We start from the raw sequence: 22,880 nt of genomic DNA, 5'->3' as shown, positions 1-22,880 counted from the left end.
GGTTTAATTCCAAAATGTACTCCAAGCCATATGTGGACTAGAATTATAAATCCCTGCTAATCCCTCTAAACACAGAGCATCAGATCCAGAACCATAAACCAGATGGAAGGGGCAAAGATGATTTCCTCTGCTGCCCAGTAATTTAACCAATAACCACAGAAAGGTCATGTGAATTGAGCAGAAGTCACACTAGGTCCAATGGAAGCAGTAATAATAAAGAAGTAAACAGTGTGCTAAACACATATTTAGTTGTTGCGCTGCACCTGCTACCTGTGCAATACTAGACCACTTCCTATGCTGCTTTGTTGTTTTTATGGCAGAGATTTTTCTCTACTCTGAAGTCTCACCTGAGGCCACCCTCCACGTTCAGTACAGAAACTGCGCTCCATGGCAGTAGAAAGGGGAAGGACTGAATTTTGATTTTAAAGGATTATTAAGTACCTTGCAGCAGCCTGATTCCAAAGGAGACACAGAGACGTCTGGGGAATAATCCTAGGTTCAGCAGCATAAATCCTGTAGAGAACCTCATTGTTGTCTGTCAGGGGTTGTGAACTCTGACCTTTCACACTCAAAGACAGTACCTGCAGTGCCACAAAGAACAGAGAAATGGATGATATTTTAAAATCAATGTCATGACTGAATTCTGAACTTCGATTCATTTTCCTAGTTACTCTAGTTGCTTGGTTAATGCCACTATTTAAATAATTAGCTGACTTATGAATGTGGGGAATCTGACTGGTTTTGCATTGCAAACATTCTACCTCCCCTTCAGTTCCTGAGCAGTCTTCAGCTGACAATGCTCACTTTAACTGTCCAACTTCATCAGGAGTGGAGAATATAATATTATATAATATTAGTGAAGGCTACATTTTTCACTTTCCCCACTGTATATATTTGACTCAATAAAACATGACGGCAATATTTCCAACTCTATTTGAGACTACACATTCTACAAATAGTTCATAAAGATGGGACATGTTTCATAATTAGCTCACCATGTGTAGTCCTTACCACAAATCTGATCAAGTGAATGCATTCTGAGGAGTGTGTCTGCTAAGGAAAAATCTGATTCCAACCACATAATTCTTTAAATGATATATTACCTTATTTTTCAGGGCATGAAGATTGTTTCCAGTTATAAACCACTGCTGGCTACTATACTCTGTAAACTGGACTAATTCACATGTACTTTTTCCAGCCATTATTTCTGCATCTGGAACCTCCAATAATCTCTCTGGAACTCGAATATAATCACCTTCTTTTCCTTCAAACTTGTGCCCATTGATTTGCTGAGGATACCAGTGAAGAGCCAGTATGGACAAATATGGGCAACTGTCAAGGATGGTTTTGCTTCTGTAACAGAAAAGCAATGGCTATGCTAAAATGGCATGCATTTATATACACATATCCACTTATATTTGTTAAAATGCATTACATAGGGGCTCTGTTCTTTATGCAAAACCATGACATTACCAGCCCAGAGATAGCAAAGTTCTTTTGTGGTTAATTGTCATGATATTTTGCACAGCACTTACTGCATCCTTTTGCCTGATTCCCCCTTGTAATCTAAAACATGGGTTTTAGAAAGCTGTTTCACGGATATCAGATACAATCTGTGGCTATAAAATGTACTTTTTTGTGTTAGTCACATCAGCATTGGTGGAATAGGTTGAGGAAAGGGCACACCACTAAACTGAAACCTCTGCTTTATTTAAGAATACCATCTTATACACCTACAGCATGTTTTCATCAAGAGTTTACCTACATCAGAGCATTTCGAATCTAACCATGTGATTTGTAAGAGAAAACAGCCTAGAGCTAGGATCTTCACCTTTTCGACAGCTCTGTTTCAAACACTGTAGGCATAAGATCCTGTGCTCAGTGAAAGTGCTTCCAAACCTCAGTGTGTGTTGAAATCACTTGGAAGTGTGTTTAAAAATACAGATTTCTAGATCACACCCCAGACTTACTAAATCAGAATCCTTGGCTGGAGAGGAGGCTAGGAGTTCTACAAGTCTCATTTTTTTAACTAGTCCCCCAAGGAATCTGATAAATCTTGTCTTGAACCCATCATGTTTATGAACAATGAAGATATACAAAGATAAATCAGATCTGAAACATGCCTGAAAAAGTTTGGAGAATATTAGGATGTTAGGATAAAAATTATGCATTAAATGTTAAAAGTTATATAGGCCACAACAGACAGGGAGTATTATAATTAAATCATGAATCTAAATGATACCTTGTCAAAATCCCTAATCTGGGAAATGGAGCAGAGAATTTTAAATGGAAAATCTGAGGAAGAAAAGGAAAGGGGAAGGGCTTTTTCCTCTAGTTAAATCCTCTCTCTAAAAAAAAAAAAAAAAAATCTTCCATGGGGCACCTGGGTCACTCAGTCAGTTGAGGTTCTGACTCTTGGTTTGGGCTCAGGTCATGATCTCAGGGTTGTGAGACTGAGCAGCGGGTCAGGCTCCCACTCAGCATGGAGTCAACTTGAGATTCCTTCCCCCTTCCCTCTCCTCCCTCTGTTCCTTCCCCCACTCTCTCTCTCTCCCTCTCTGTTTCTCAAACAAATAAATAAAATATTTTTTAAAAATCTTCCATAACTTTACCACATTTGAATCAGTGCCTTCAAACATCTATCTTTAATCCAGCCATTCACCCAGGCTCTAGACCCTTGCTGTCCAAGATTCCTCCTAAAACACCTCAATCCGTAGAAGCCACCCACACCTTCACAATAGCTCACAAAAAACTCATCCCTTAATCTCCCCGTCCAGCCTCCCACATCTTCACTGGTGACTCTCAGCTCAAAGCTGCCACTCCAGCACACCTTGACCAGGTTCAATGTGAGTGAGACCAGTGAAGCTCAGCCACATGGCTGCATACCCTTCTCCGCACTCTCCCTGGAATCTACTGAGACTTAGCCCATCAGTGCCATCCCGGACTCCAGTACCTTGGCAGACTGAGACCAATCTAACATGCATGGTGACTCTACCCAGCCTTGACATAGTGGGCCAAATTCCTGGCCCCTCTCACTGGCAAATGACTACACTCTCCCTGACACTGTAAGCCCCTATGTATCCACCATGCCCTTCCATCACACTCACTTTGATCAATCCCACAATGTGCTTTACATCCTGGCTGAAGTGAGGGGGAAAACCCCACATGAATATGCAGACTGGTATCACTACAGATCCAGTGACCGACTACGGCTGTGCCCTCAGTGCCACTTGACATGACACTGTTTTTACTTGGCTTTCAAGTAATCGTTCTAGATGTCATCATTCTCCTCAACATCCCTGCTCAATTCCCAAATCTTTCACTCTCAGCAGCTGCCCCTGAATACTGCTTAAGATAATATATAAATAACACATATCAGAATGGCCACCAACTTTAGAGTTTTCCAAGTTGAAAAAAAAACAACTGCTGATCGCTCTCTTATTTTCTATGTTTGTCTCCTATATAATTCTACCACTTAACTGTTTTCAAGCTACCATCCTCCCCAAGTTCATGCCTCAGTTTCAGCCCTCATGTTACCTGAACAATTATTCCCTGTGTAGTCTCCCTATTTCTAGATTTATTCTATTCTTTAACCTTTAACACTGTCCTCAACATGATGCCTCTAAAATCCTGAGTCTGATTCTCTCTCACACATATGAATCCTACCTGGCTTATTCTATGTTCAATCTTTAAAGGCTGATGATCTCCCCAAATACACCATACTATTCTTGGCTGACTGCCATTGCACGTGCAGTTTCCTTTCCCTGGAAAACTCAGAAGGAAAGGTAAGTCTATGGAGAAGAAACACATGGCAGAAACATATTGATCCATTTACTTATTTTATTCACTCATTATACCATAACCACTGAGAATCTACCACATACCAGATAGCATTCTAGGACTGGGAATATATTAGGCAACGAGGCAGAAAAGGTAACTCCTTTTGTGCATCTTATACTCTTCTGAGTTCTCACTATGCCTTTGAGGGCACAAATATGAGGGCACAAATATGGAAACCAACATTCACAGCAGGGTAGGTCGTTCACATCTAAAACAACCTCAATATTCTAGTGATATTGTACAAATATGGGGAAAAAAGGGAAAGGATTGGGACTATGGGGAATTATAAAGCTATGAACTATTTGACTTCACTAGACAACATAACCGAACACAGTTCAAGAGAGAAAAACAATAAAAGATATTTTTTAACCACACACACACATTGTGGCCTCATTACAAACTTACTTGAAGTAAAGAAATTATACATTTCAGAGGTTTTGAAGACACTGGAGACACGTATAAAAGGCACTGAGTAGCCAAATTACTGGTCACTGGTCTGAGAGAGACATTTAGGACCAGTGGTGAGGGATGGAGAAGGGGCCTCCTAAAAGGGCACGTAGAGCTTTGCTGACACATCCCATTAAGAAAATATTAATGCTCAGGACTCACCCATAGGAGTTAAAAGAAGAGTATAGTGTAAAAGGATGCTGGTTTTGTACCTTAACCTCAGTTCATACCCCAACACTAACCTGGGATGAAAGGGTGGGGGCACTTTATAGCCACAGGGCTGGAAGTGGAGATTTTGTTATAAAGTAAGTGGTTACAGTCTCTTCTGACCACAAAGCATGGTGGTCAGCAGGGGATGTGGAGTCAGGCAGGCCTGGGATTGAAGTCTCACCACAACTAATCATGTGACCCTTGACAAGCTCTATCTATATCTGCAGATGGGAATAGTAAAAGCTCTAGCCCTACCTTTAACCAGCTGCTTAAAATGATCTTTTATAAGACTAAAATATGTATAATTTTTAGTAAGGATTATGTTGAACCATATGAAATTTCCAGTATATTATACACTATTTTACCCACAAAAAAAGGCAACTTCATATTGTTCAATCTAATACAGTATCAGGACTAGAGGAGAGGTACAGTTAATATCAGTTCTTCTTATTTTGTTCCTTGAGCTCTTTTTTAAGTCTTTTATATCTGGATTGACTATCTCTTTGAACTTCATGTGTCTTGTGATCTAAGAACTGAAGTTAAAAGTTTTACATATCCAACAGATATTTTAATTAACCTGTCAAAGTTCATAAATGGCCCTAAATGGGTGACTTAAATTATTATACCAGATTTTTATTTATTTTATTGTTTATTTTTTTCTCTTATACCAGATTTTTAAAACATAGTCTTCAAAATATCCTTGAATTTCAATGTGACTTAAAAATGCTGATGACAGCCTTCATCAGCAAATAAATAATAAATGCTATAAAGAATTATATAAAGCACTTTTAATCAGACATGTCCCATTAAATAATAGTCATTGCTTTTTAAAGATTTATTTACTTATTTTAGAGAGAGAGTGGGAGAGAGCGCATGTGTGCCTGGGGGTGGGAGGGGCAAAGGGAGAGAATCTCAAGTAGGCTCTCTGCTGAGCAAGGAGCCCTCCGTGGGGCTGAGGCAGGGCTCAATGTCAGGACCCATGAGATCATGACCTGAGCCCAAACCAAGCCAGTTGCTTAACTGACTGAGCCACCCAGGTGCCCCAAGAGTCACTGCTTTTTAAATAACCTGTATTACTCTGTGAGAATTGGAAGGAAATCTCAATTTCTAAACAACTTCTATTATCTGCCATTTTTATGTTAACTCAAATAGAAATTAAAAATTTTTTAACGTCTTTGTACCACAGTGATTCAATTTACCTTCTGAATGCAATTTGAAACACCATGACTTCTGAAGAATATTAACATAGTTACAAAATTAATCATAGAGTTGACAATGAACACAAGCCACATTTTATTTTTTCCTTTTTCTCTTGCTTGCTTTCTGCCATGGAACTCCAACCATGAAACAACTACTCCTAAGTTCAACAACACTGGGAGAACTGCTTCCAAATGGATGAAACTGTACCGGAATTCCACTGCAACAGGACATCAAAACATGTCTAAAAGTTGGAATCATCTCCCTTTATTTCTATTCAGCATGTGTCTTCTACTGTCATAAGAGTAAGCAATAAGCCATTTTTTAAATTCCTAACAGACCCTTCAAAACAAGAGGAACGTATCGTTGACAGAATAATTTCCTTTTTCTTGACATAGTTACTGTGTTTTCTTCAAATAACTTCATTTGCCCATTACATACAATGCACTGGGGCACAGGGCGCCTGGGTGGCTCAGTTGGTTAAGCGACTGCCTTCGGCTCAGGTCATGATCCTGGAGTCCCGGGATCGAGTCCCGCATCGGGCTCCCTGCTCGGCAGGGAGTCTGCTTCTCCCTCTGACCCTCCTCCCTCTCATGCTCTCTGTCTCTCATTCTCTCTCTCTCAAATAAATAAATAAAATCTTTAAAAAAAAAAAAAAAACAATGCACTGGGGCACATAAGTGGCTCAGTCAGTTGGGCATCTGACCCTTGGTTTGGCTCAGGTCCTGATCTCAGCGTCTTAGGATCCAGTCCTGCATGGGGTTCTGCATGGGGAGCAGTCTGCTCACTCCCTCCCGCTCTGCCCCTCCCTTCTCTCTCTCTCTCTCTCTCTCTCACACACACATGAATGAATAAATAAAATCTTTAAAAGAAAAAAGATACAATGCATTGACTATATAATCCTTATATATTGATATTATATATATATATTATATATTGACATCTAAATGTCAATTTGCATTGCAGATTACTTTGTAAACTGTAAAGGAATACACATAAGGTATTATTATTAAAAAAATACTTACTTTTCACCAGGAGAGCCACAGGTAACATCAGTCAGCAGAGAAAAGGCAAAATTCTCAGTCACTTCAGTGAAGTGACTGAATCCCCTAGTGTCTTTGCGCTTTGGGTTAATAAGAGCACAGAGAATCTCATAAAAAAGATTTCGATTTTCAATACTGAATGCTGGGCTTTTTCCTTCAACAGTTATCTAGAAAAAAAATTCCAGTATGAAAAAATATCTTCAAAAATAAAACCGCTTTAATGATATGTATGGTACAATATATGTTCTTTATTAAGTTATTAAAATTAGCAAAATAAGGAAGAACCTATGAAGAATTTAAGAAAAATTGGTATCAAAATTATATTTCAAATATACTTGCACTTTAAAAAAGCGTAATTATTTATAAAGAAGAGTCATGATAAGCAAAATATTTTTTATTTAATAACTAGATAAAGCCCCAAATGGCTGCATGGATCACTTATTTTTAACTACAATAATTAACATCATGAATTAAAAGTAATCTCACTTTTATATCTACCCCAAGAATTCTTTTTCTCTTTTCAACAACTGAGGAAATAAATATAAGAATACTTGCCAACAATAGAAGCAAGATTATTCTTGACTACCTGTCTTTCCATGAACAGAAGCCACAATCCACCACTAAATTTCTAAAACATCAAATGAAAAAATCCTTTTCTAATCAAGAGTAGTCAGCAGCTCCTGGCACTCTTGCCTTTATCAGGAAGTATGAGCCTTCCTTCCTTAAAGAACTAGGTTATTTTTTGTTTGAGGGACAAGGAGAGTAAGAGGAAAATCGCCTTCATGATTTATTTTGTTTTTCCTTGCCAGAATGACAGAGACCACATCTTTATTGTCTGACCAAGCATGGGTGCAAAGCCATTGATTTGATATTCCACTATTCTATATCTGAGAAGTCCCTATAAATCCTTCAAAATCCAAATTAGTCATCACTTTCTCTGTGATTTATACACTGTGCCCACTTGCCAATATTCATAATCACTGCCTTTGTAACTTGCACATACCTTTATTAATGAATCTTTGACAACACTGAAATGATTTGTCTGTTGCTCCTACCAGTTGAGCTCATTGAGGAAGTTGCCTATGCTCCACATATTATTTTTAAAGCTTTGCAATTTACACAGTGTCAAGCTGATAGCTGAACTCAAGATCTAAGTTTATAAGAATATCCATCTCAAAGATAATAAGGAAGAATGGAGAATACTCCACAAAGAAAAGATGACAAGAGATACAAAGTAAATCTATTTACCTATCTGGCAATGAAACAAAGTAAAAATTTAACAAAGTAAAAATTGAGCAAATAAAAACTACAATGAAGGAAGCAAACAACCCACTGACTCCTGAAACAATCAAACTGAATATGTTAAATGGAAAAAAAGCTCAGGAAATGCTCCCAGAACTCAGAGAAAATATAACAGATAAATAAAACAAATCTATAACTTACAACAAGCATATAAAAGGGCTTCTTCTGAACATAAATAAGTAGTCATTTCTGATGAGTATAATAATAATACCTAAGATTTATTGAGTTCATCATATAAAAAAATGTATACATCGTAGACAGCAGATTCTATTTTTAAGAAGTTAGAATCTGGGGGAAAATAAAACTTACAAATATGAAACAATTTCACTCAAAATACAAGACCTTATAGAATGAAGTTCAATCTAGTACTTGTAAGTCTTATTCTATACTCTTGAATTTGAGGATACCTTAGAGGTATATATGGATTAAGTACATATGGGATATAAAAATGCTTGCCAGGTAAAGCAGAGGTGACTCTGAATATCAGATAAACAACCAATAATTGTTTGAGACAAGTATATCCTAAATATTTCATGCAAATATTTATTTTGTCATTTGTGATATACTGAAAAATGTATTGTTTACCTGAAATTCAAAGTTTAACAGGGCATCCTGTGTTTTAATGTTGAAATTTCAACCTCACTATATGTGATTATCTACATTTTCAGGACCTGTTTCATTACTGTCTTATTTGCATTACTATAAATGTCTAAAATATAATTTCTTTTTTTTTTTTTTTGTATGTTAGGAATACACAAGGCCCCTCTTAATGGCTATTATTTTTTTCCAACTTTTGTTATTGTAATGTTGAAATAAACATTCTATTACACATGTATTTGCACAAATGTTTCCGACATCCATTAGTTGTCTTTTTTCTTACTCCCCCTCACCACCCAAGTTTTATTGAGATATAATTGACACAGAACATTAGTTGTCTTTTGACTTTCCTTGTGGTATATGAAGAGTGAAATTTTGTTTAAATGTTATACAGTCAAGTTTCATAAACTCATTTCCTTTATGGCTTCTGGGCTTTGTTTTATGCTTTAGAATGAACTTCCCCACATCAAACTTACATATTAAAAACGATTCATCCATGTTTTCTGCTAATACTTTTATGGTTTCAGTTTTACAATCTCTGATTTGTCTGAGATTTATTTTGGAGTAGGGTTTAGGATACAGATCCAGCTCTGTTTTACTTTCAAATGATTAAGTCACCTGTGTCAATAACATTTACGAAATAAGAATTTTTGACCCATTAATATGAAATGCCACTTTCAACAGGTGTGAAATTTTCATATGTGCTTGCGTTTATTTCTGCACTTTCTGTTCTATTCCATTCATGTCAATGTCTATGCCCATACCAACGTCACCTGTTTTCATCTCTGTAAGTTCATAATATATTTTTCATATTTAGTGTGGTGAGGTCCCTACCATTTTTTTTCTTTTTCATAAAATTTCTGCCCATTCTCACATGTATATTCTTCCAGGTAAATAATGGCATCATTTTGTCCAGGTTAAAAAAAAAAATAACTTACTGCTACTTTGATAGGGATTATGTTGCCTTTATATGGTAATTTACAGAAAACAGTTGTCTTTTTGATACTGAGTCGACCTCTTGTGGGACAAGGCATAGATTTCTATTTATTCAAGTGTTTCATATTACTCAGAATTTTTCAGTTTTCTTTATATATTATTACATAGAACATTATATAAAATATATTATAAAACGTATTAAGTTATTGCATAAGTCAGTTACTCAAATCACTGGAATTCAGTAATGACATACATGTAAAAATTGAATTTGAGAAAACAATATACCACAATATTAAAAAAATTTTAGTAACAATAATATGATTTTAAAATAATCATGTTTGTGGGGCGCCTGGGTGGCTCAGTCGGTTAAGCGGCTGCCTTCGGCTCAGGTCATGATCCCAGGGTCCTGGGATTGAGCCCCATGTCAGGCTCCCTGCTCGGTAGGAAGCCTGCTTCTCCCTCTCCCACTCCCCCTGCTTGTGTTCCCTCTCTCGCTGTCTCTCTTTCTGTCAAATAAATAAATAAAATCTTAAAAAAATAAATAAGTAAATAAAAATAATCATGTTTGCTAATGGTTACTCAAAAAAATTAATTACACTTCTCCGTAGGAGTTTCTTTCATAATTCAGTTTCATTATTCATGAAAACCAATCAAGATATACTACTGGAAAACATTAAAGAAATGCTGATTCTAGACCAGTAATATGTATGTATAATATGTAGCTCTCTTATATAACTCATTGAGGAAAAAAAAGGAGTGGAATGTCCTTATCTTCTCTAAATCATATGAAAAAAGGTTCTCTTTTCTAAAATGTAGCCACTGTGCATTCTTTCCCTCTTCTTGGCCAAAATCAACTTGTTACTGTCCTATGCCATTTCATCATTAGTAAGTTAAAATAACAATATGTCCCATAGTGAATTCTTATCTCCAGAACTTTCTCTGCATGAAATAGCAGTCACTTCTCTTTGTTTTACAAGTTATTTGGTAGGGCTTCCTCTTCTTGCCTGTGTGCTTTATAATTTTCTTCTCTATCTTTCAGGCATCGTATTTTAAGAGACACCAGGAGAAGTAAAATAGGCATGATAGTCTAAAACTCCATTGTTAGCATTTTAAGTATTTAAAATACTTGTAAAAATACAGTATTTATAAATTCACATACAGGTATTCAAGGTTTTTCATGCTTGTATATAAATATATTGATAAGAAATATCTTAAGAAAGCCCCAAATAAATCCCCGTAAGAGTCTTTTCCTTTAATAATAATTCTTTGCAGATCTCTTCTTTCATTTACATTTTTAGGTTACATCTCCATTTAATTTCATCATTTGCAGAAGTGTAAATAAATAAATGGGTTAAAAAGAAAACCAGATTGATCTAAGGCCACACCATTTGAACGCCTGAAATCATCTGGTCATTTCTTATTTCTCCTTCTCTGAGGGAGTGATCAGGGCCCAGGAGGAGCAGGGAACAAGCAGAGGGCAAGAGCTCCTGTTCCATGAAAGAACTATGTAACCTCTCTTGTTATGGACTCAAAAAACTGAGATGCAATCTCAAAAGAGATTCATCCAGTTTCTAAAGAATCAGAAAGAGCTTTTAGCTTCTGACATCTGACGCCCCCTTTCAGACACTGGGCTGTCCTTACTGCTGCAGTAGATTACTGATCATTCTCCAAGTTTAAGACTGAGATTTCCAGACAGACATCAGTCACATCCAAACACAAGTACAGTGTCAGTTATGATCAATTCCACTCTTATGTTCAGAAACCTAACCCTATCATAATTTCATGATGACTGACATGATAACTGTTTTATTTTTTTAATTTATGAAGTTTTACTAGCCCAACTGCTACTGCTTACAAGGGCTTCTTACCTTATCTAATAAATCCATCACGGCGCTGAGCTGTTCATCTGTGCTCTCCGTGGCCACTTTCATGCTGATGCTGTGGAGTACTCTGTTGAGAATGTCACCATCCAGGGGCCGCTGTAACTGATCCGCGAGTCCCCAGAAAGACTGTGAATCCGCATCAGAGACGAGAGTGATGTTAGCAGTCCCATACATTTGATCAATTCTGGCCCCACCTTTTGGGTCAAAAAGCACGATCTGAAAGCGTTTAGGAAATGGATTTAAAGAACCAGTCTCTGGCGTTAGGATGACATCCAATATGGTGTTTCTCTGGCCCGGTTCAAAGACCAGAGTGCCTTCAGTTCTCACAAAATCCTTTCCGGAAAGAGCTGGAGAGATGAGAGTACGGCCAACTGTTTCAGCACTCCTCAACTCCTAGAAATTAAACACCATCACTGAAGTGAAACCGTAACACTTTTGATTTTGTCCTGAACAAATTCTTACTTCTTAAACACATCCTATTTCTCTTAAACAAACTGATGGGCCATAACACCATGAATACTAAAACATGGGGCTTTATACTTCTTCTAATCTCCTAAGATAAATTAGAGAGATAAATACACATCACAGTGATGATGTTAGGAAAGACAGATGCCTTAGGATAGACTGAGGATGAGGATTAGAAAAGAAATGGCATTACTGCCTCACGGAGGTTCTGCACCTGCGGAAAACTGCTCTAAACAACACAGGCTGCATAACGGCAGGGAATATGGAGGGAAAGAAGGAGTATTTATGTTTTCATTCTCACCTACAAAGTTTGGGAAGATGGAGTTTGGAGGAGTAAAAAGAAGGAAGAGGAGAGGCAGGAGGAAGCAGAAGAAATTGGTCTCCTGTTGGTTACACTTTAGTTGTGAAAATACCCTAAAGAATAAGGTCCTGGCCATATAGACTTCTGAATTTGCTCAAACCGTGGTTATTAAAGGTTTGTTTGTTTTTTTTTAAGTGATGCATGGGAATTTAGTCAAGAAAGAACAAAAGAGGGGCTCCTGGGTGGCCCAGTGGAGCATCTGACTCTTGGTTTCAGCCCAGGTTGTGATCGTGGGGTGGTGGGATGGAGCCCTGTGACAGGCTCTATGCTCAGGCCACAGTCTGCTTGGGACTCTCTCTCCCTCTCCCTCCAGCCCTCCCACCAAGTGTGCGTGTGTGCTCTCTCTCTAAAATAAATAAATCTTTTTAAAAAAAGAACAAAAGTAATGTACATTTATTTACTACTGAGCTGACAGATATTAAATTCCTCGTATGTGCCAGGTGGAATACTGTGGCCGTAGATATGAACACCAGAATACCTGCATTCATGGAACCTATTCTAGCAGAAGACACAGGCAGTGCAAAAGTTATAGAATTAACAATGTAATTTTACATGAAGATGAATTTTTGAAGAAAAATAAGGCTACATAAGGTAATACAGGGTGATGGTAAAGGTACTATTTTAATACTGCTGGTCATAGAAGCTCCTGATGTGATATATGAGCAGAGACCTTAGTGGTGGAAACGGACCATATAGGATCTGGAGAGAAATATTCTAGGCAGAGGAATAGCAATTACAGAAACCCTGAGATGGGAACCATCCTAGAATGTTAGAGGAAGAACCAGATGGCCAGTGTGATTAGAAGAAGAATGAAAGTATCAGAAGCTGATGTCAGAGAGGCAGGCAGGGCGAGACCATATACATCCATTATATAAAGAGAGGCAGGAAGACACTGGAGAATTCCAGCAGGAGAATGACACATTTTATTTCAGATCTTCATGAGTACTCTGGCTCTTGTGCCCAGGCTAGAGCAGGGGATGAGCATGGAGGCAGGGAGAAGAAATAGGACATTTCTGCACTACTTCATGCAAAACACAATGGTAACCTGGAATAAGGTTGTATGAGTAGAGGAAGTGAGAGGTGCTCCAAGTGGAAGTATATTATGAATGTAGAGTCAGTAGAACTTTCTGGTTAATTCAATGCTGGGTGGAGAGGAAGAGGAGAATAGGGATAGCTGTTTGCCTAAATGAATAATGGGAAACGGGGAAACACTGTTACAGGAGAAATCAGGAGTTCTTTATTATACACAGTAAGCCTGGGATGCCTTTTAGACATTCAAATGAAGATGTGACGTATAAGCAATCAGATGTAAGTCCAGATCAGGGGTGGTGAACAGGCTAGAAATAAAAATTGCAGGAGTTCTCATTTTATAGACCATATTTAAAGAAAACAGGTTTAGGTGGCCTAGCCTGCAGAATGAGTCTTGGTGGCCCCCAATGTTTACTGATCAGGAAGACTAACACAGACTACAGGAAGGAGCTGGCAGGGAGGGAAGGGTTAAGAGTAGGAAAAAGTGGTGTTCCAGAAGCCCAAAGGAGAAGAGCATGCTTCTGGAAGGAAGTGACCATTTTTGTCAAAAAATGAAAAGTGGGTGGAGATAAGTGTTTTCAAGAGCATCTGCAGCACAGTGGTAGGAAAATAAAACAAAACAAAACAAAACAAACTTCCCTGAAAGAAACAACACAAAAGCCTATGGACTTCAGAATGGATACAGTATCCACTGGAAAACCATATAACAGAAAAAGTGAAAGAGTTACACACATTAACATGGGTATTGCTCAAAAACATGGTGAGCAAAAGAAGCACACCATAAAACAACATAATTGGAAGAATCTCATTTGCATAGTTTCCTAAAGAGGTAAACCTGAACAGCACATGGTAGGTGACAAAACTAAAAATAAAAGCAAGGGAATAATTCAATATGAAATTCAGGGTGGAGGTTATCTTCAAGAAGCAGAGAGGTTATCTTACAAGAAAAAAGCAGAACGGTATCACAGAAGGGTTCACCGTGGCTAGTTCTAGGATTCCGGTAAAGTTGGATTTCTTAAACAGGATGGTGGTGATCTTATGACTATAAACTGCATATAAACATTCTGTCCACTGTTTTCTCATAAAATTTATTTCATAATTCAGACTTTTAAAGGAAATGGAACAATCAAAATGTTCTTGTGTTCATAATATACATGTAACAAACACAAACAAGAAGGATTATGCGATTTAAAAGCAATGACGAAAATCAAGATAGCAATATCCTTTGAATAGCATAGGCAATGGGAGAAGAAGAAGAAAAGTCATGCTCTTTCTTGAACTTGTGTGCTTTGGGCTATAGTACATGCATATATAAATAAAAATATTTGGAACTGGCTTTCAAATACAGCTTAGCTATAGGCTAATTTAAAGATAACTGCAATCAGTGATATTTTTACTATCTCAAATCTTTATATCCCTTAACTTTATGTCACAAATAGGTAGATATAAGGGAACTTATGTTAAGACTATAGTATTTATGTACTGGGAATGCTGACCTTCCAAAGGGTATGTATGCTACAGTTCCTGTTTTAACTATATTATTATAATCTATTTAAAGCAAAATGAAAATTGATATCTTTGTAACAGAATAGTAACTTAGTCCATAATTATATTCTCATTCCCGCCAGCTACTAGAAAAGAGAATTATATGTCTTTGTCTTCTAGTAATGTGCCCAGGATTCAGAGAGACAAAATGCACTGGTAAAGAAGGAACAGGAAAATAAAATAATACCAGAGAGGTGAGACTTTTATTTCTATTTTTAATTAATTTTTTTAAACTTTGAGATAATTATAGATTCACATGCAGTTATAAGACATAATAGAGAGTGATCTCCTGCACCCTTTATTCAATATCAGTCCTTGGTAACATCTTACAGAACTATAATACATCATAACAGGGATATTGACATTGATAGAGTCAACATACAGAACACTTTCATCACCACAGGGATCCTTCATGTTGATTCTTAGAGTGTTATAAAAATGCTATGAGTTACATGCTAGTGACAGCATGTGTTTTTCAAGGAATCATTTATGACAAATCTAGAAAGAATATAAGTGAATCTGATAGAGATACAGGTATTCAGATTCTTATTTTGGCAACTTGCATCTCACTCTCATTTGAATGCATGAACTAGTTTATAATGTGCCTCAAATCTCTTTATCATCTGTTCTTCATTTCCAGTACCCCTTCTTCCACTCTACAAAATATATATGATGATATATATTTCACAGGAAAAGAAGAAGAATGAAGCACATATTTTAACCCATTTCTCTTCCTATCTTCAATGCTCGAAAGAAAAAATACTAAAATCTGCCCACTATGAATCAAAATACCTCTGTGGGGGCACCTGGGTGGCTCAGTCGGTTAAGCGGCTGCCTTCGGCTCGGGTCATGATCCCAGGGTCCTGGGATCGAGCCCCGCATCGGGCTCCCTGCTCAGCGGGGAGCCTGCTTCTCCCTCTCTCTCTGCCTGCCTCTCTGCATACTTGTTCTCTCTATCTCCCTGTCAAATAAATAAATAAAAAATCTTAAAAAAAAAACAAAAACAAAAACAAAATACCTCTGTGTTCACATCACTCACTTCAAGGCTATTTAGAATGGAGTTTATCTCTAGAGTCTCATATGAGAGAGAGTTTTGTCTTCTTATTTGCCAAGCTGTGGACTGTCACAAAGACCAGCTTTTCTGTCTGGCAAGCTTCCAGACAGCTCACTACGTACAGGTTCGAATCTTTCATCCCTGACCCGCTGCAATTGCTACAGAAACTGGCTGCACATAAGTTGTACTTTATGCACAGCATGTTCTACATGTTTGAGCCCCGCAACAGTGACACAACCAAGTACATACTATGTAGCACTTTGGAAACAACAGTACAAGAGCAACCACATTTGAAACCTTGAGGCCTAAAAAGTCACCAGGTTTGGAATCTTTAAATTTAGAGGCGAAATGGCAGCATTGACCAGAATGGTGGTTTCCAAACTGTGGATTCCTTTGAGTTAGATGAGTCAAGGAAAAAAAAGGAGGGGGAGAGCTAAGGTGGGCAAGCTCTGATCCCCACATAGGTGCTTCAAGCAGAGTAGATACATACTTTTGTGTTAATATATTAGAGTTTGGCTACTAGAACGAAGTTTAAAGAATAATGCTGGAAAGGTCTATGGTGCTATTTGGACTAATTCCAGGGTCTGGTCACTTAGTGTTACACAGCATTGCCTTTCTGAGTCCCTGGTTACCCACCTACTCCCTCCCTTCCCCCTGAGGTCACCTAACAGGAGGGATGTGAAAAGTGGCAGGGAGACCTCATGAACTCAGGGATTTAAAGAAACCTAAAAATCAATTAGCGTGTGATATTCTGGAGAAGGAGATTTTCCAATTAGTTCAGATACAGAACACAACAAAGACTCTTACTTTTTGTTTCTGGTCTTTCACAATTACATCCTGGAAAAATTTTAGCTCCCTAGAGATTTTATAGAACAGATTTATGTAAAACACTTTGCATTGTATTATCACTTTTCAAAAAAAAAAAAAAAGAAATATAAGACTATCACTTTAAAACATGACCTAAGTGAAACAACTGAACTGTTTCAAGAAGAAAGCTTAATGTAATAAACATAGGGTGAATTATGACGGGTATCATGAGAAAATAGTGTTACCAACTACTCTTTTTCATTACCTAAGCTACAGGTAAAGAATAAAACCCTAATGTGGGTTAATCTATATATTCCATGCTCACCTGGGTACTGAAGTTAACAGACATCATCAGTCCTGTCCCGGAATCTCTGGCCACCTGCAAACTGATGAAAGTGGCCTTCTTATGAGCCACTGGCAGCCGAGAACCCACAGAAAAGTACACGAGGCTGTGAGGTGCGTCAGTCTGTAAGAACGTAATTGGTGCAAATCTGGCACTATTGTTTATCGCTGCTCCGGCACTTACTTCATACAGTTCCACAAAGAAAGGCATTTCAGTGTGAGGTGTCTGACAATTAGAAAATGAAAAAAGAAGGATGATTACCAATATGTTTCTATTTTTAGCTAATTCTGGCATTAAGAAATAGCTTTATTTATATACATAATTATAAAAATAAATACATATCTGGAGACACATTCCGTATAATCTCAGGATTAAGTGCTTAGGTTAGATTACCACAGGGCTTATTTTTTCGGATTTTAAGAAACACCTTTACTCTGTCTGGGTGAGCTCCTTCCTAGAAAATCGGTGTCAGGAGACAAGCTTTGTGTACTTCAATATGCAAAAGGATAAATGAAACATTCATACAATGAAATGCTGTTTGGTACTTAAAAGGAATGAACCGTTTCAGTGTTTTTCACCATGGATGGATCTGAAAACATGTTAATGAGTAAAAAGCATCAAGTTGCATAATTATATAGCACAATACAATAATGTAAAGTTTAAAATTAGATAAAGCTTACTACACAATGAACAATTTATGGGATTAAAAGGCACAGCACAGGGAATATAGTCAATGGTACCGTGATAGTGTTGTGTGGTAACAGCTGGTAGCTACACTTGTGAGCACTGCGAAATGTATGGAAACATTGAATCATTATGTTGTACACTTGAAATTAATGTAACATTGTGTGTCAACTATACTCAAATAAAAAAATTAAAATAAATAAAATAACAATTGACAAAAATACTTATATATCAAATAAAAAATAACCTCCCAGGGGCACCTGGGTGGCTCAGTCGTTAAGCATCTGCCTTTGGCTCAGGTCATGATCCCAGGGTCCTGGGATAGAGCCCCACATCAGGCTCCCTGCTCAGCAGGAAGCCTGCTTCTCCCTCTCCCACTCCCCCTGCTTGTGTTCCTTCTCTTGCTGTGTCTTTCTCTGTCAAATAAATAAATAAAATCTTAAAAAAAAAATAACCTCCCCAAATATCACTGTGATAGCAGTTGGTTCAGGTAGAGGGATTGTCTTGGGGATAGGGCAGGGTGTGGAGCTGGAGAATGACACTAGGAATAGGGGAGAAAGAGAGCTCCAACTTTGTCTGTAAGGTTTTATTTTTAAAAGATTATACAGGGCACCTGGGTGGCTCAGTTGGTTAAGCGACTGCCTTCGGCTCAGGTCATGATCCTGGAGTCCCAGGATCGAGTCCCGCATCGGGCTCCCTGCTCGGCAGGGAGTCTGCTTCTCTCTCTAACCCTCCCCCCTCTCATGTGCTCTCTGGTTCTCTCATTCTCTCTGTCTCAAATAAATAAATAAAATCTTAAAAAAAAATAAAAAAAATAAAAGATTATACAGAAATATGAACAAATACTGGTAACAGTAAATTCTGTAATTTTATGTATTTTTCAAAATTTCCCCAAATTAAGTATCAAATAAGTCTAAATTTAGTCTGCTGGTTATAGTTTGTCATGTTTCATCTCAGTTCCTTCTTAACAATCTCAAAAAATTAGAATTCTCTAAAGCCTGAATTCAATTTGTAACATACTGTTACCTGTTTTTTACTTATTCACTCTTACACAATAATCTAAAAATCTTAGCAGTACTGTTAGCTTTCTGGAATAACTCAAAGAAGCTGATATGTTTTTCAACTGCATGTGTCATTGTCTAATTTGATATAATGCATTATTTTTACCTATTAGGGGCCTTATTCATTATTTGTTTTTTGATCATTTTAAGGAGAATCATTATAATGTCATGAAACAAACTTTAATAAAATCCAAGAGTAAGTCAAATCTTAGTCACACAGTAAACAAACTTAATCTCACTTTATTATCTGAAGAAATATATTTAGCTTCTCCATGGAACATATCATTCTTTACTTTTCCTGATCAACTGTCAGCAATATTGAAATGTGGAGATAATAGTACTCTTCAATAGTAATACTGAAATGTGAAAAATAGTACACTTCCCAAACCAAATTTGGCAAATACAATAAACTAAAACACTAAGAAAATATGGGTAACTTATTCAAGAATTATTATTCCCTAATAAGCTTGAATTCACAATAATTTCATGTAACTAAGGATGTCAGCCATAGTACGTTCCAACACAGACTCTTGCCTTTTTTTTCCCCGTGAAATATTTCTTTGCTTTGTGATGATGATTAGAACGTTACTTATAACAACTTAGAGTCAAAAGAACATGTTATAATCAAAGTAAAGAACTACTGAAAACTGAATAGCATACAGATGGGTGCCAACACATAATCAGACTAGAGACAAATGAATCCTACAGTCTTATAACAAATTATTCAAACAAGATGCCTGAATTATATTGGGAAACCAAAACTCACAGATCATATCTGCACCTCCCTAAACTTAAACATGACTTGGAGACCTCATAAGAACCCATTTCATGCGTAACTGCCGTAAGTTCCTTTCCTGGTTAGGTCACAAGCATTCCAGGGTGAGCTTTTGCTCAACTAGTATAAAGTTATTTCTCACGGGCCCAGATCTGCTCAGAAGCAGACAAAGAAAGTAATAATAAAATAATATCTTACTTACTTAAGTATTTTTTAAAATATTTGCAACAAATGTTTAAATAATCTGTTTACTTTAAACAGATTTTGTGGGTTAAGAGATGCCTCCTAAGTTAATTCACTCTCACCTTTACACATTTTGCTGATACAGAACCAATCAATAAATCAGCAGGGAAAGGAGAAATGGTCTGGAATTCAAAAGACAAGTTCTAATCTTGGCCAAGTAACTTACTAGGGAAAGTTACCTAAATTCTTCGTAACTTCAAAATGAAAATAGTGAATAACTGTAGAACTGATGATTAGAGTGATGATTAGAGATATGACAGAGTAGAAAAATTTCATGTTGAGGGTTGGGAGACGACTGAAATTAGAAGAAACCACCCTTAATCAGTGATGTTACTCTACGGATGAAGGCGTCGTGTCTGCTGTGTTGTAATAACTCCCTAACCACCAGTGTTAATGTAGCTACTACTCAAGCCACTGGATTGTCTTGGGCTTCATTCTCATCCACTCTAAATAACAGTAATACAACCCTCTCTTATGAAGGGGCAACTCCCTCCAAGAACTGTGCAAGGAACTTCTCTCATGCATTACCTCATTTAATCTAACAATGCTGTCATTAACTCCATCAAACACAGGAGGATCAGGGAGGCGAAGCAACTTGTCCCATGTCACTCAGCTCATTAGTAGACGAGCTAAGATTTGAACCAAGTCTTCTATCATCAGAGTCCAAGCTCTTACCACTTTCCTGAATAAGTTCAGTATCCCTGAAGCCCTTCCTTTATGTAAACATGTAGAGATGGTTCTTGGGTCTGCTGGGACCTCCAAATAATCTCTCAAAGCCTACTGTGGAAGAATATGGCCACTGAACCAGTCTCATTTACATCTCTAAGTATCAGTTAACCAGACGTAAAAAGAAGAACTCAAACTAGATAAAGTCATGTTTCCTTCTGGTCACAAAATGTGAGATGTTAAAGTGCCTATTAGAAGCTCACAGTACATTTTTGAAAAATATTTTTTCATTCTTTTAAGAATATAACCTTCTTCCTTCTTTTTAAATTTCCTCTTACTGCAACTGGAATGTGAATTACTCTTACCTATACTTTGCCTTTTAACAGCTGGGAAGACAGAGCAAAATGCTTTGAAAATTAGCTGCTTCTCAAGATGCAGAAGAAAACTCAACTCTATGATTTGACATTATATTAGGAAGAGAAATAAGAGGTGAAACTGAATTCTTTCTCTTACGTAACTGAAACTACTTAGATATAGGTTTAGTAGCATTTCCCTAGTTAGGAAAAAGGATATACACAGCATCCTATGTACTGCCCACAACAATCTCTTAATCCATAATTATATCTTAAGTATCTAGGGCTTCCCTTGATATCTCCTACAGTAGGGCAAACTCAGAGGAAGCAATCTCTTCTTCTACCTACAACTCTACCCAGCCTATTTCCCTTCCTTTCAGCTTTTCCAAGACTACCACTGTTTATCTCTTCTTTTCCCCCTTCTTTCCTGCAGGTAGAGATCCCTTCAAATAAGATTAAAGCACAACTTCTCTATCTCTCAGGATCTTTACCTACTATACCTGCCTGCTGTCACCAATAAGATATTTCAACTCCATGAAAATCATTTTTCTCTCTAAATACAAACCAGTCTCACTTTACAAGAACCAAGTCAGCAAAAGACTGATAAAGACATTTATCTAAACAGCATTATAGGATTGAACTGACTTTGATCTCAAAAGTTTTTTTCTTACAATTATAAGGTTGACATCTGTGTATGAGATAGATATTTTGAATCTAGTGAGATCCATCCAAGACTCTAATTCATCAAAAATCCTATTTGAGATAAAATGCACAATAGAATTGTCAATAACTCCTATATGCAACATTTATTTACAGAGGATGATGGGAGGAATGTAAAGAGGAATAAAACCATGTTCTAATTTTCAAGCAGGTAAGAGTCCAATAGTCAAGATAAAATATGCATAATAAGTTTTAACCCTACATATAGCTGGTAACTTCCATAAAAAAAGGTACAAAGTCTTTGTAAATTTAGACAAATAAGAGTTCTAAATGGAGGGGAGCCTGGGTGGCTCAGTCGGTTAAGCGTTTGGCTCTTGATTTTGGCTCAGGTCATGATCTCAGGATCCTGAGATCAAGCCCCACATCGGGCTCTATGCTGAGCATGGATCCTGCTTAAGATTCGCTCTCTCGGGCGCCTGGGTGGCTCAGTTGGTTAAGCGACTGCCTTCGGCTCAGGTCATGATCCTGGAGTCCCGGGATCGAGTCCCGCATCGGGCTCCCTGCTCGGCAGGGAGTCTGCTTCTCCCTCTGACCCTCTTCCCTCTCATGCTCTCTCTATCTCATTCTCTCTCTCAAATAAATAAATAAAATCTTTAAAAAAAAAAAAAAGATTCGCTCTCTCCCTCTGTCTCTCCCCCTGCTCAGGTTCTCTCTCTCTCTGTCTAAAAAAAAAAAAAAAAAAAGAATTCTAACTGGAGAGATCAGGGGAGGCATCATGAAGGAAGTGGTATTTTGACTAGTCCCTAAGGGAGAGTTAGGAAACATAAGTCTGTGGGGGTTGAAGTCACAAAATTATTTGAAAATGCCTAGAAAAGGACTTAAATGTTTTCAAGTAGAATAACATCATCAAATGTTTTGAATATTGAAATTTCAGCATAACAGAAAGTATTAGCAGCTAATGAAACTCCTTCTCAAGAAAAGTAAAATGTGATAAAATGGTATGTTAAATTAGAAAAAATCAGTGGGAATTTAATATTTTACAAATTTATTTCCTAACTCTATCACTACCAAGGTGACCCACAGCAGCAGCACCTTTGCCAACCATCAATTCCCATGCATATCTAGAATATATATTTAGATTTCTAAAACTCTTTCTGGTGAAAGAAATCAATTCCTTGGACAGCAGCTGATTGGATGTCTTAGATCAGGAAAAATCAGGATGGCTATGGAACATATGTTATTGCTATAAAGCAAAAATACTTCCAGAGAGTTTTAAAGTAATATGAAAAGACAAAAGATCACCTTAATAGGGCTTCTAAGGGCCATGCCATGGCTATTTGAGTAGCAAAAAGAAAGCCATTCAATAAGTAATTAAAATT

General features: G+C 37.3%; 1 protein-coding gene across 1 annotated transcript in view; it reads right to left on the bottom strand.

Moving 5' to 3' along the window:
* Nucleotides 1–22,880, bottom strand: part of ADGRV1 (adhesion G protein-coupled receptor V1) — a 556,689-nt gene that overhangs the window by 284,811 nt on the left and 248,998 nt on the right. Inside the window, exons 77-81 of the mRNA XM_035014847.1 lie at nt 17,042–17,284; nt 11,441–11,848; nt 6,720–6,904; nt 1,104–1,353; nt 442–581 (exon numbers count right to left, since the gene is read on the bottom strand). Coding sequence (XP_034870738.1) covers nt 442–581; nt 1,104–1,353; nt 6,720–6,904; nt 11,441–11,848; nt 17,042–17,284 — 1,226 coding nt within the window. The remainder of the gene's footprint in view (nt 1–441; nt 582–1,103; nt 1,354–6,719; nt 6,905–11,440; nt 11,849–17,041; nt 17,285–22,880) is intronic.

Source organism: Mirounga leonina, unplaced genomic scaffold, assembly GCF_011800145.1.
Source record: "Mirounga leonina isolate KUSES-001 unplaced genomic scaffold, KU_Mleo_1.0 Mir_168, whole genome shotgun sequence".
NCBI classification, from domain to species: Eukaryota; Metazoa; Chordata; class Mammalia; order Carnivora; family Phocidae; genus Mirounga; species Mirounga leonina.
The sequence above is the reverse complement of the archived record's forward strand: the minus strand, read 5'-3'. Positions and strand labels throughout refer to the sequence as shown.